This window comes from Anser anser (genome assembly GCF_964211835.1).
Source record: "Anser anser genome assembly, chromosome: 6".
NCBI lineage: Eukaryota > Metazoa > Chordata > Aves > Anseriformes > Anatidae > Anser > Anser anser.
Window position 1 is genome coordinate 38650401 of NC_139726.1, and position 13985 is coordinate 38664385.

Sequence of the window (13985 nt, forward strand, 5' to 3'; positions counted from 1 at the left end):
TGCTGAAATCATTAGATCTACAGCTGTCACTTGCTTGCCTGTGGACGGATTGATGCTACCACAATTGCTTGATTCAGTTCTTCAGAAGCAGGGCCAGGAGTTGTAGCAGCTCACTGTTAGCATGAATGGTGTAATTGCCATAGATACTGGCAAGGGTCTTTTAGTGTGCTTGTGCTATGTACCTATAGAGTAAAACCATGTTTACATCTCAAGTGAAAGAAGTTACATTTGAGAATATAATTCACCTACTTGTCTATTAAGTACTGTAATGTATACCTGGATTGAGAACCTCGCCTCTCACAAAAGGGGCAGCACTGAGAAATGATGCAAGTAAACAATAAGCAATTTTTTCAAGTCAGGGATCAGCTAGGACTGCCGTTTAAAGGTATTTCAGATCAGACAGCATTCCCTGGACCTTACCATTCCCTGAATGCAGGAAGGCTTTGCTGCACTGGAGCCTTGCTGTTAGCTTGCTTTCTTCTGAAAGCTTGCAGATAGATAACCTTTCTCAGCCTTCTAAGGAATCTACCTTACTGTCCTTCTGGTCTGTTTTAATTTACAAATAGCTCTGCAAATGTGATGCAGAACAGCCATCTTTTGTTTACTATGCAGTGTTTGAACAGAGGTCCCTCACAGAGGAAATTTTTGGATCGCCTCCCTCTTGTTTTATTTATTTTTTTCCAGAAGAAAATTATAAGCCAGTACATAGTAACTTCACTTCATTGACGAAGCCTTATCTAGTATTCCTTGGGCTGTTATACACCAAGATCTTTTATAATTTACGAGCTATTGCAGTGTTCTTAATGTTGCACATTAGGCCTACTTCCATGATATTTTAGTGTTTTGGACACTGCAGCTGTATGAAATCCTTCAATAAAATTTTGTCAGATTTTTTTCCAGAGGTCTTAATGTAGTCCTTTTCATCTCAGGAGATAACTTTATCAGAATAAGTTAGTACATATATGTAACTGTGGGGACATATGCTGCTTTTGTGTATATTTCTTGTCCTTTGATTTGACAGCAACCTTTTGCTGATAATTTTGGATCCATACCATTTTAAAGAGTTTAAACAGCTGTTTTAACAGCTTCTGATTTTGACCATCAGCTTCAGAGTGGTGCACAGATTCTGTATTCTCATTCTCATGTGCCTCATCTTAATCAGGGTGCCATGTTTAGATACTCTATCATTCAAAAAGGTATGTACGCCCTTCAGAGATGTGTCTGCCAAATCTGTGCCATGACAGATGAAACTTCAGCCAGTATATATAGCTTCTGTTTTTGGTCTCTGTGTAAGGCTGGTGGTCATTTAACCTGGCACTTAACATCAGGACATCTGTGTCCAGATTGGAGATCCAGTGTCCTGCCAACTGGCTGTTAACGTTAATTTGGGCAACTTGAGCATGCACGTTACAATTTGGTATTGAGTTACATGTCCATCTCTGCTGTTTCTTTCAGCAGGGCTTGGTCATCGAGTGTACATGATTGAAGTGCTCTGGGGATGATTCAGGGTTGTGTAGCGACAGTATTTTGGTTTGCAGGGTCCTGCTTCCACTCTAGACCTACTTTATATTCCTGTTTTCTGACATGTTCTTTAGTTCCTCATGTGATTGCAGTCCTTGCCTTTTCACCAACTCCCTGTTTTCTTCCCAGTATCAGTGGCTGTTCTAGTATATGCTGCATGCTTTCTAAAGCTTTTTCCAGTCAGTTTCTCCTTTGGATATGTTGTTGTAACCTGTGCGTTTGAATTGCATTGTTTCCTTTTCTGCACTGTCATGGGAGATACAGACTTGGTAAGAATGAGTATCCCCCAACACAGGTGAAACAGCAGATGTTGTAAGTTTCGGTGTTGAACCAGACAGGCTGCAGCAGACACAGTTCTAGTGGCAAAGTCTTGTTAAATCTGATCTGTTGCATTTTTTGTACGAATAGAATTCTTCGGACATTTGACTGCCAAGTGATATGTTGCAGCTGCTCATTGAAATATATAATCTTCCTTTCCTCTCTTCTCATCTCCCCACACCCATTTCCCAAGATGTTTTTCCCTGCTTGGTGAAAAATGAGCAGAACTTCACAAACTTGAGGGAAGTCAGATTCTGTACCAAAGTACAGAGACACTTCTGATTTTAAATCAGAAGTTGCTAACTTTTATTGAAGCTTGCAAATCGCGTAGACATTTTCGATAAAGAGTGAAGCTAGGAAGAAAACTGGAAATACCTGAAGCATTTAGATTAAAACTTGAAACAAATAAATAAAAAGTTCAGCTTCAGGAAATTATATTGTTGAAAGATTTCATCCCAAGCAGTTAATATTTGTAAAATGGGAGCCTCTAATGAAAATTGTTCAGCAGAGGTAACTGTTTGCTCACTCCATGTCATTGTAACATGTTACCTTGCATAGTGACACTATCACACTGTCAGTGTCACAGAAGTTTGTCTTTTTCTTTTTCAATTATATTTACAGATAATGCCATATGTGAATATTAGTTTAATAATTCTCCATGTAAATCTCTATTTTGTGTTGTAAATACGTTTCTATTTTTACGTGTATTGCTGTGATATTGAAAAGAGGTAAATCATTAATACTTGGAGCCACCAACTATTCCTGTCTTTGGGACTGTGAACCTTATGAACTGTACTATTGGAACTAAACATTTTTTACTGTTCTTTGAAGTTCCTCTGATAGGACAAGAAAAGTGGAAGGAAGTATTTTACTAGGGCGAGATTCTGACAGCAAGAGGCATGTTTCGTTGTTCTCAGAATCTGTTTCTTCTGTCGTTCCTTGTCATGTACAAATTGGCACGTCTTTAACTAGCAGGATTATGTTGATTGTACCCCATGCCATTATCACTGTTTCCTCTAATGACAAGAGTAGAGGTCCTCAGAAAAATACAAACTGTTTCTTGTTGGTAGCAAGTTGCTTTCAGTTCTTTTTAAGTTCTTAGCATTTGATTTTAAGGTTTCTCTGTCAAAGGTTGAGTCTTACATTTTTTCTCATGTAAGTAAAAATGTATTTTTCAGAGCACCAGATGAAGAGAATGGTGCCTAACTGAACATGTTACTTACTCCAGCTACAATTTCCACCAGAATCTAATTGAAAACAAATGTTAAATATGAATTAGTGCCCATAGAGTCATAGTAAGTTGAGAAAAATAGCCAAGATGTTTTTGTTCCAGCATGAAATCTGGGTTTTTCGTGTTTCATGAATGAACTGCAGAGCTAAGCAGGGGGCTTGCAGTCAGTAAGAAGAGCTGGGCTGTTCTGTTCCCTTAGCTGATTGTCTTCTAACGTTTTTTGATATATTGCTCAGTGAATAAGCCTGTGTATCTTTTGCTGTGGACTTGAGTACTATCTTCATATTTTCAGCACCTTTTGAATGAACAATCACCCAAGTTAGGTTAAAGGAAAGTCACCTTCTTAAGACACAGTTGAAAGTCATTAATCAGTCTTAAAAGTTTTACAAGTATTATTCTGATAAGCTTTCTGTATCCATTTCTTCCCACAGCCTGGTTTTGTGGTATCATCTCTATCACCGTCATTAGCCTGCTTTCCTTGCTAGGTGTGATCTTGATTCCCATCATTAACCAATGGTGCTTCAAATTTCTTCTAACTTTCTTGGTAGCTCTGGCTGTAGGAACAATGAGTGGAGATGCTCTACTCCATCTGTTGCCACATGTAAGTATTGCTTTCCTTACCTTTTATTCAAGTGCATATAGAATTTAGAAGGAACTGTTTGACAAGTGTCAACTAATAAACGCTTGCAGGTGTAGTAGATTGGCTTGACTGATGGACATCCTGAAACAGTATTTGAGCCTTTCCATTAAAAACAAAATATATGCGTTACTAATAAATAAATGTAATTGCAGTTGCATATTCATAACCTAACTTTAAAAATATTTTAAAACGCCTGAGACCAAGAAGAGTACTTTAAACTTAGTAGTATTACTTTCTTTTGATACTTGTGTATCAATACCACCTGAAAGTATTTCAGGGGATACAGCTTACTGATTACTAGCTTTTGGGGAGAAATTAACTTCTAATGTAATGAATCAAGAAATTGTCGAAACTGTTGGGGAAGGTAAGCAGTTTTTAATTTGTGACAGTATGCCATAATTGTTAGAAAAAAAGGGAAATGTTTTCTAGAACTTAACTTTATCCTTTTAACAAAAAGACTGACATTAATAAGTTTTCTTTCTGTAAACTTTAATACAGATTTTTTAAATATATATTTTTTAAATTTGTATTGCAGATCAGAGTTAAGGTTATCATGGACTGTAATAGTTAAAAACATGGGGCTTGGTTGTTAGTGGGACAGTAGCAACAGTAACTGTGTGATTTTCCTACGCGTTCTCAGTTTTAGCATTTAGCACTTTTTAGTCAGAAAAAAAGCTGAAGCTTCTTTGTTTTTCCCCCTCCTAAAAATTACCCAGAGGAATATTAGAGTAATAAATAGTCTAATGAAGATTTTCTGTGGTAAAATATATCTGTAGGACAATAATCTTCTAAAATGTTTTTGGTACTACTTTTCTAGAGAGGTTACATATTTTGTCATCTGAGGTCAGAGCCGTTCCAGTCTCCCAGTTGCACCAGGTCACACAGTGTTACTGCTTTCTCTCCTTTAGTCACATGGAGGCCACAACCACAGCCACCACCATGGCCAAGGTCACATTCATGAACACAGGCATTCTCATCGACATGCCCATGCACATGGAATAGAGACTGAAGGCTTTCTAGAAGAAAATGATCCAGTGTTGAAAGGTCTTGTGGCACTCGGAGGCATTTATGTTTTGTTCATCATTGAACATTGTATAAGAATGTACAAGCATTACAATAAACAAAAGGTATGCAGTAAAATTGTGTGCTACTTTAAAAAAATCTTTTTACCTGAATGTATCTTCATGAGTGTTGAGGGATTTTCTGCGTGGTCATTCATTATTCTGTAAACATATGCACATGCCACTAATGCGTGTTCCATTTGATTTCATGTGAGGAAACCCTTTCTAAAACAGGTTGCTTTTCTTAACAAAGTAATCTGGGGAGACAAAGTAGAAATCTGATGGGGAAAATACCAGGCTTTTGGCAACATCTACTGAGGTATATCTCTAAATATAAGAAATTACAGCTCTTTCCTCAGAATGCTATGATCTCTTCGCAAAAATACAAAAGGAAGTATGTAAGAAAGAACTGATAATAGAGCAAAACAATTGTCAGACAATTTAGGAGAAATGTAACTGTATACCCTCAACTAATGATGCTAGTGTAACAGCAGTAGGTACAGTAGAAAATTGCAGACCTTCTGCTTTCTGTACAGTGTCAGTTAAATTGTTACTTGCTTCCCTGAAAAGAAAGGATCAGATTTTTAGGTATGGAAGCAGGCTGTAATCATGGTGGCGGTATAAAAGGAGATTGAGTACTTGCAGAGGTATGTAGGTCAGTGGAAATTCAAGCCACCAAAGAGCCATATTATTTCAGCAGTCATTATTAAGTACACTTTTATGAAAATGACTATAACTGCTCCCAGGAAGAGTGAGCAAAAATTTCTCTGGTTTCTCTAGTTTCATTCACATCAAACTTGCTGCCTCATCTGGACAGGCAGCAAAAGATTTCCTGTGCTGGAGGAGGCGTTTCTTAGATCTTCTGATGAAAAGATAAAAGCTATTACGTTGGGCATATCTCTGAGATTAATTAAATAGTTAAATCTCCTAAATTGCTTTGGCAAAACTATAATCCTTGTGGTATGGGGTGCAGACAGGAAGATAGCAAGATTTTCTCTGAAGGAAAATATGAGGAAGTTGTAGGAGTATAAACTTTTAAAAATTGAACAAAACAGGAGCTGTTCTTGCTGCATGTTTGCTTTCTTGAACAAAATAAGTAAATGCAATGACTCCAGGTATATGTTTCTTGGCTGTTACAAGGTTCTTTGCAATTATGTACTGTTACTGAAGTGAAATTGTGCATGTGTGTGGTAGTCTGTTTTTAAGATGGTTTTGGCAATACTTCATTTTTTTCATTTCTGTTGATGTCCTTTTACAAATCCAATGTTAATTGTTTTCTGTTGCAGAGTCAGCAGAAATGGTGCAAGAAAAAACAGACTGAAGAATCACCAATTGGAAGGAAACTCTCAGATCACAAATTAAATAATAGACCAGATGCTGACTGGCTTCAGCTCAAACCCCTTGCAGGTAGGTGTTTGTTTTCAGAATTTTCTCTGATTATGACATTCAAAGTAATGGCTTGTAACCTATGGCATGTAGCATGTAACCTCTTGTACAGTTGTGCTGCTATTATGCAAATCATTGTTAATAAGACTTAATAGACTTTCCCTGTGCTATATATATTTTGTTTTCCTGAGATCTGAGAGTACCATGAACGCTTCCTAATATACCCTACAAATGGTTCTCAGACTTCTGAAGCAGTCAGGGTTTTTGGGTGGCTGTAATTCTTTATTTTTGTTAAGCGCTTGGTTAAGTTGGGCCCAGCTAGCTCAGACCTGGCAAAAACCAGATCAAAAATTAACACACACAACCTGAAATATGATAAACTATTGCACTTTAAAGATTCTGTCCTCTGACCAATTACAGTTTGGCCAAGAAGGCTAAGCAAAATTAATTTCTTCTCGTAAATATAATCAAATATCTTGGATGTTTCTCAAGGATCCGAAACAATTTTCATATACTATTCCTTCATGATAATCTGAGTGCTTGTGCAGTATGAACCCAGAAGGAATGCCATAGCACACGTCTCAAAGGGACAAGACAAGGGGAAGAGCTTTGCTTTGTAAACTTGCCTTCCTGTTGCCAGTGTGGCTGCTGAATTCATTTGTTGATGTATAAATTATAGTGCATGTATTCTTCAAATGCAATTTTGTTAATTTGAATGGTTCGTCGTAGGGAGCGTTAGAGTGTTAGGTCTGCAGCCTTCTCCATTCAAACAACTTAAAATGAGATTTGGAAAACTGACATAGAGCAGAAAGGCTTTAGACAGCCTCCAAATTATGTGTAAGAGCTTGTTTATCTAGAAACGCATTGTCTGCTGCATAGGTACTCTGTGCCATTTTTATAATTCGCTCTTTTTTTCTGACTCTTGAATATTTTTGTTGAGTTATTTTAAGCTAATAAACTCATTGTACAGAAATGTTTTTTTCTGTAATTGGTTTTGTCTCCTGGAGCACATATTGCTCCTTCCTTTTATTTAACAATATTTCAGAAATATTAGTAAACTTAAAATTTATACACATATGCCTTCTGCATTGTTTTCAGTTTCTGTCTTTATAAAAATGGCTTTGGTTGCTGGCAGGGTAATGAGTTACATTAAAGGAGTTTCCTGTATGACACAAGTGTCTGTCACAAAGACACTTGCAGTACAGAAGCTGTTTAAAGATCTGTTGTATCAGCGGCAGATCCTGCTATGCTTCAGTGTCCTGTATGTGCAGAGTTCCATCTGCAGCATGTAAGGCGTTGTTATGGTGCTGGCAACTCTCCTTTTCCAGTGTTCAACCATGAACTTTGTCAGTAGCAAAATCACAATGTACACCTAGGTCAGGCTAAAACAGACTTCATGTGCTATGGGTGCGTAGCTGCTGCCACACAGTGGAGACTTTGGAATGCTGTATATGCAAATCACTGAAAAATAGGGTAATGGGATTTATTTATTCATTGACAGAATGTTAATCACATAGTTATTAGATTAGGATGTGTTACAACACTATTTTTGCTTTCACAAAGCAATTAAATTCTTAGCTTAATGTTGCAGTAGTTGCTGGATATATTTTAATAAGAATTAATGCAGTGTTTCTCTCAATTGACTACAATGCAGGAGCAGATGACTCTGTTTTATCTGAAGATCGACTTAACGAAACTGAACTGACTGACTTAGATGGCCAGCTGGAATCCCCTCCCAAAAACTTTTTGTCTGTAGAAGAAGAAAACAACATGCACCATCCTCACAATGATGTTTTACATGCTGCTCAAGAGCATGATGTTCACGATTCAGAGTACGACAGCCATGGTGAAGATAAAATGATAGCTAGGAAACACAGTCACCACTGGCATCACAAACATTCGCATCATTCCCATGGCCACTGTCATTCTGGAAAAGACCTGAAAGATACAGGGATAGCTAATATTGCTTGGATGGTAATTATGGGAGATGGAATTCACAACTTCAGTGATGGCTTAGCAATAGGTAGGCAAAAACACTGAATATTTTTCAACAGTTTTTCTCCTCACGTTGAGTAACTTCGGTCGTATTTTACTTAGCAGTGATCACAGGGAAGATTTCCAGTTAGCTTCTGTGGTTACTGGCATTGTTTAGTCTCCTTCAGAGCAGGAATTAAAAGGCCATCAGTTGTAATTGTCATCTTCCTTCTGTTAATATTCAGTGACTGCTTCCACCAAGATTACTCTGTTGGCATTAGTAACAGTAGCAATCTGTCAGATAAAGATAGGTGCCGAGTAACTTCTTTGTGAATTAAGGAGCACGGGTAGTGTGTATTTGTTGTCTGGGTCTCAGTATTTGCCTCAAAGTAAGACATAAGAAATGCCATTTGTTGTTACTTATATTTATTTATAATAATAATATGTATATTATCAATAACACAATTATACAGTATTTATAAATAATATATTTATATATGCATTAATAAATGAGTCAGGTACTCCTGACTCCATATATATGCGTTAATAAATGAGTCAGGTACTCAAAAAAGTACTCCTTAGGATAATTTTATTCTTATTTCAGCAAAGTATTATTTCGGATTACAGTTAATATAGATTAATGTCTAGCCAAATGTAGATTAAACTACCAAACAGAGAAATTGGAACAATTACAAATTTGATTAGATTACAGCTTCAATTATTATAAACCTCTAAATGTGATTTGAACTGTAAAACACATTAATTTTAACACATCATTACAAGTCAAAAGAAGCATAGGGGATTAGCTCTTTATTAGGGTTTTGAGTTAACAGTGGAATCTACTACAGTATCTCCACTTTCTCTTTTTCTATTTTAAAAAGAAACCATATTGTATAAAAATCAACTTCTTGCTTTATTTTTCATGTTGAATTGGTAAGACATTTTGACAGTGGCTTCTAAGGCCAAAAAGGATCACTACACCATCTGTTGAAAGCTTCACTGTATTAAAACTCCATTTCTAAATATTCCTGTGTCAAGCCCAACCACCTGATTGTTTGGTACAGTTTTAGAAATGTTTGTATTAATCTTTTTAATGTATATCAAGTTATGAGGAATCCATACTTCCCTGAGGAAAGTTAAATTTCCTCTATCTTAAGGTTGTGCCTTTTTTTCTACTGTATTTACTGTTTTGACTGCTCACTACAGGCTCTTCTTGAACCTTTCTCTGCTATAGTACAGAAATTTAACGTCAGTTTTCTCATCTCAGAATGATTTAAGGCATGAACTTAAAGTTGATTGAACTAAATTAGCTTACACAAAAGTTACTAAAAGAATCTTACACAAAAGCTTTTCTCCTTATTAACTTCCAAGTTAGGCTTATTCCTGCTGCTGAAAACATTGTGCTTTAGGAATAAGCATTAAAAAAATAGAGAGCTTGTGGATTGCACAAGTTTGGATTTCCGACCTGGAAAGGAGAGAGCCATCCTGTTGCTCATGTGCACTCATAATCACCCTAATAAACTTGAGATGCATTCAAAATGTAAAAGTGATGCAGTTTATTAGCTTGTTGCCTTTATGTCTCTCAGTTGTGTTCTATCTCGGGATTTGCTCTTCAGATGAACTAAGCAATAAAGTATGCAGTGTTAATGCACATCCGGGATACTTCCAGTGTAGTGAAAAAAGTATTAGTGTGCATTTTAGCAAACGAGTAATTTTATGAAGTCTGTTGATTAAATTTGCTGCCTTGAAATAGTAAAATGCCATTTGTATCTTTTTTTTAATTTATTTTTTCTTCCAGGAGCAGCTTTTAGTGCTGGACTGACAGGAGGAATCAGTACATCTATAGCAGTATTTTGTCACGAGCTTCCCCATGAATTAGGTAACTAATTGCATAAACTGATGTGTTTCATCTTCAGCTGGATGAAATATGTATCTAAAAGCTGTTGTGATACTTATCCTGGTAAGCATAATGCAGTGCTGTTGCTGTAAGGGTGACCAGAACTTCAGGAGTGATTGAGCAGTATTATTTCAGTGTATGTAAAGAGAATATTAATACAAGATTAGTTTGGCAGGCATCTAGCTACAGCTGTTCCATGAAGCTTGTTTGAACATGTTTTAAAAATGTTCTTAGGAGTACAGAGTACATGTTTTTAGTGTTATACCTCTGCAGTTTATATAGTTTCATACTAGTCCACATGGCATTGTCTTTTAAAAAAAAAAAAAAAGGTCACACATCCTATGGTATATTATAGAAGGTTAAATGAATTAGCAAAATTCTTTGTGGAGATCTTCAGAAGATGCTTCCTACCAGTTATCAACAAGTCCAGTAGGTGTGGATGACTATTTAGATAAATTCTGTAGGTATTGGATTATTATTCAGCCTATAACCTGAAATTGTGCTGGATTAAACTGTTATGTAATCACAGTCAAATATCCATAGAGGTGACAGGTGAAAAGAACTTTACATAGGTAAATACGAAGCACAAGGTAAGTAATGGGTGCAGATGGGACAATAGAGAAGGTATTTGTGGTGCTATACAATATACAGTGGTGCTATATATCATAGTTCACTGTATATGCTCTGGATTCTGATTCGAGATTGAGCAATTAATTTCTAGAATATCTGACACAGGAATAATATATTCATTACCCTATTAACTATGTATCATCTTTCACTCATATTCATAAGAGTTCAGTTAGAAGGGAGTAAAACTACCAGCTGGGTAAGAGCTGAAAATTTAGACCTTTATAGAACATCCATCAGCAATTTTAGCAGAGGTGGTCCGAATTCAAAGTAACACAGGTTCACCTGGCATATTTTAAACCAGCAAACATTCATGAATGCAAGGTCATTCCTTCTGAATGTAACTGTTCCTCTTCCTAGTACCTTATTTCTCAAATTCATTGTCACCTTCTGTGGGAACTGATGCCTCATTATCCTCTTGAATTTGCAGGGTAAGATGTATATAGGTAACAGGCATTGGTCAAAACTAAACCTCTGTTTTCATGTGCAGTGACCAACCTCTGTGAAGTAAAAGCAAGTCTGTCTACAGATGTATTGTATTCTGTGGGAGTACCAGATCTAGATTCCTCTATTAACCTTTAACAGTTAATCACTAATACCTTTCTGTCAATCAGCATGATGAATAGGCACCTTTAAATCATATTGTAACCAAGGACTTGCTGCACATAAATCGTTTTGTTATAAGAGCTTTCATAATCCTGTTGCCCAATCTTCCTTTGAGCCTCTAGCAGCATTTTACTTCGACAGTGCTTTGGGTTGCTGAGATAGTAAATGTAGGCTAATTTACCTATTTGCTCTCCTGGGGACTACCAATACTAAACCCCCTTGTTCTCTCTCCTCCTCAGGTGATTTTGCTGTGCTTCTTAAAGCCGGTATGACGGTAAAGCAAGCTATCGTGTACAACCTCCTGTCTGCCATGATGGCTTATATAGGGATGCTGATAGGCACAGCGGTGGGACAGTACGCAAACAACATCACCTTATGGATCTTCGCGGTCACTGCAGGCATGTTCCTCTATGTGGCACTGGTTGATATGGTAAGGTGATTATGATTCTGTCTTCTTGGCATTCCCTGCTTCAAGCTAGGATTTGAAATGGCACCTACCATGGAACATTTTTTGTTGTGACAAATATCTTCTGCATACATTTGTGCTGACTATCCTATTTTCAAACCATTTGTTTTTTGATTTTTTTTAACATCGTCCCCAAAAGTTAACTGGTACAAAATGGTGTTTGATTCTCACTGGCAGACTTGTCAAAGCAAGCAGGCATCTTTCAGTTAGTGTAAGCCACAGACACACACAGGCTTTGGGTTTCAGCAGTTCTCATTGGAACAGCATCACTTCTTTGTCACTGTTCATGAGGCTGTCAGATGTCTGATGTGCTCTGAGGTGGGCTGATTGTACTAGTCTCCTGGTGCTAAGTAAAGCAGGTGACATTATGAAGATCCTTCTCCCCTCAGCTTCCGTGGCCAGTAGTTGCTGCTTCCTAGCCTGGTTTCTCACCCTTAGTGGTATCCTTGAAGCGTTAGCTAAGACTGCTGAAAACAAAGGTTCAGTTTGTGATGAATTTCCTGATATCACAGAAGCTGTCTTGGCAAAGAAAGACAGTCAAAAATGGGATATTTCTCTTCATTATAGAGAACTTTAGTAAATACACTCTAGTGATGAAGTCATTCTATTATAAGGTAAATGAGTCCTTTCCAGGGCTTGCTGAAGAGAGTGGCTGCCAAGTTGAGAATGATTTTTCATGCAACTTCAGATATTCAGCTATAACTTGTAATTACTGAATAATAATCCATTGTTTTAAGTTCTGTTGCTGATATTTTTTTCCTATATGTACCCTGACTGAAGACAGCAAAGAAAGGCAGTACTTTTATTCTTTTATTGTTCTTTTCCTTGGTCATTGTAGCATCCAAATAATCAAGGACTTACGGTCTGACTCTAAACAAGAGCAGGAAAGCCTCTGTGTGACACAATTGAAACTGCACCACATTTTTGTATTGATGTTTCAATAATCTGCTTACCTGTCAAAAACCTTGTTTTCAGAGTTTAGTCCTTCCCTAGCTTAACAGAGGTCCACCAAGGTTGTGGTTTTTTTATCCATTCCTTATACCAGCCCATTGAGAATGGACCTTCTGGTATTCTTGCATCTGATTGTCCTGCAATTTCTCTAATTATGTGTTTTCTAACACAAAGTAAAAGATGCTGTTCTTCAGTAGAACCTGAAGCAGGGACATTTTCAAACCTTCAGGCTTTCCATGACCTCTACAATAACTTCATGTGGTGATAACTATCAGAAAAACAATCATAAGGTCTTCCCTCGTGACACTGCCGTTTTGGTTTGAGTGGGTACATTGGATTTTCCTAAATTCCTTCCTAGTCCAACTTGAATCACTTCATCTTACTGGCAAATAAATATATCATGTTTTTAATTTCTGATATCTCTAGGGCTGAAGCTATAACCTTTCAACTTCTAGAGGGTGGGTTTTTTTTATATTGACAGGACCAGACTGTATGTTCCCTGAAATTGGTCATATCAATATAAAGCTTATAAAGTGAAATGTGTAATCTACAAGTGATGAACCTTTTCATACCAGTTTATATATATATATATATATATATATATTTAAGTTCTCAATGGGTCAATTTGTCAGCTTTTCAAAATACAGTAATGGAAGACTAGATAGGTAATATATTTATCTCTTTAGCTGATACGATGCTCTGATAATTTGTCATTGTCTGTTGCACAGTATTCAAGTACTTGGAATAACCAAAACAGTTACAGCCTATTTAATGAAGAGCAATAGTAGAGACTTGTGCTGTGAACTACCTGAAGCTTCTGTTCTGTATAATGTTTTTCTATATTAAGTATGCCTTAAATTAATTTCTTTGTTTACCTCATGCTTTCCTGAATTAATTTATTCACACAACATTTTGTTATTTTTGTCGTCTTTGAGTGGTTTTGTAAAACACTTCATAAGATTTATTTCTAAGTCTTCCAAGTCTGCTGTTGGTCCTTTTGTCAGTACTATTTGACTTTTCTTCATAGGTGAGAAACCGGAAGAGCTTTCAGATTTTTTTTAATATATCTACCTAATTTTCTTTTGATTTAGCCATAGCGTACAGATTGATCCCTATTATTCCCATACTTAAGAGGTAATATATGTGACTGTGTAAGCGTGTAACGTGACAAATAAATGGCTGAGTTAATCAGTTAAGTCACTGTAAAAGGTATGTTTATAGCAATGTAATAACTGTAGCAATAGTAACAACTTTTATTATGTTTATTTGAGCGTGGCTAGTTTTAACTGACTAAACAAACTTGAAAG

At 36.6% G+C, this 13985-nt stretch overlaps 1 protein-coding gene across 11 annotated transcripts in view; it reads left to right on the forward strand.

Annotated features, from left to right (window-relative positions):
• SLC39A10 (solute carrier family 39 member 10) overlaps nt 1-13985 on the forward strand; it is a 120234-nt gene that overhangs the window by 102766 nt on the left and 3483 nt on the right. For 10 of the 11 annotated variants that reach the window (XM_083843034.1, XM_083843032.1, XM_083843026.1 and 7 more), the window contains 6 exons: nt 3502-3671; nt 4619-4837; nt 6058-6178; nt 7812-8180; nt 9930-10010; nt 11501-11691. In XM_083843034.1, coding sequence (XP_083699160.1) covers nt 3502-3671; nt 4619-4837; nt 6058-6178; nt 7812-8180; nt 9930-10010; nt 11501-11691 — 1151 coding nt within the window. The remainder of the gene's footprint in view (nt 1-3501; nt 3672-4618; nt 4838-6057; nt 6179-7811; nt 8181-9929; nt 10011-11500; nt 11692-13985) is intronic. The other variant, XM_083843028.1, reaches the window with a different exon arrangement.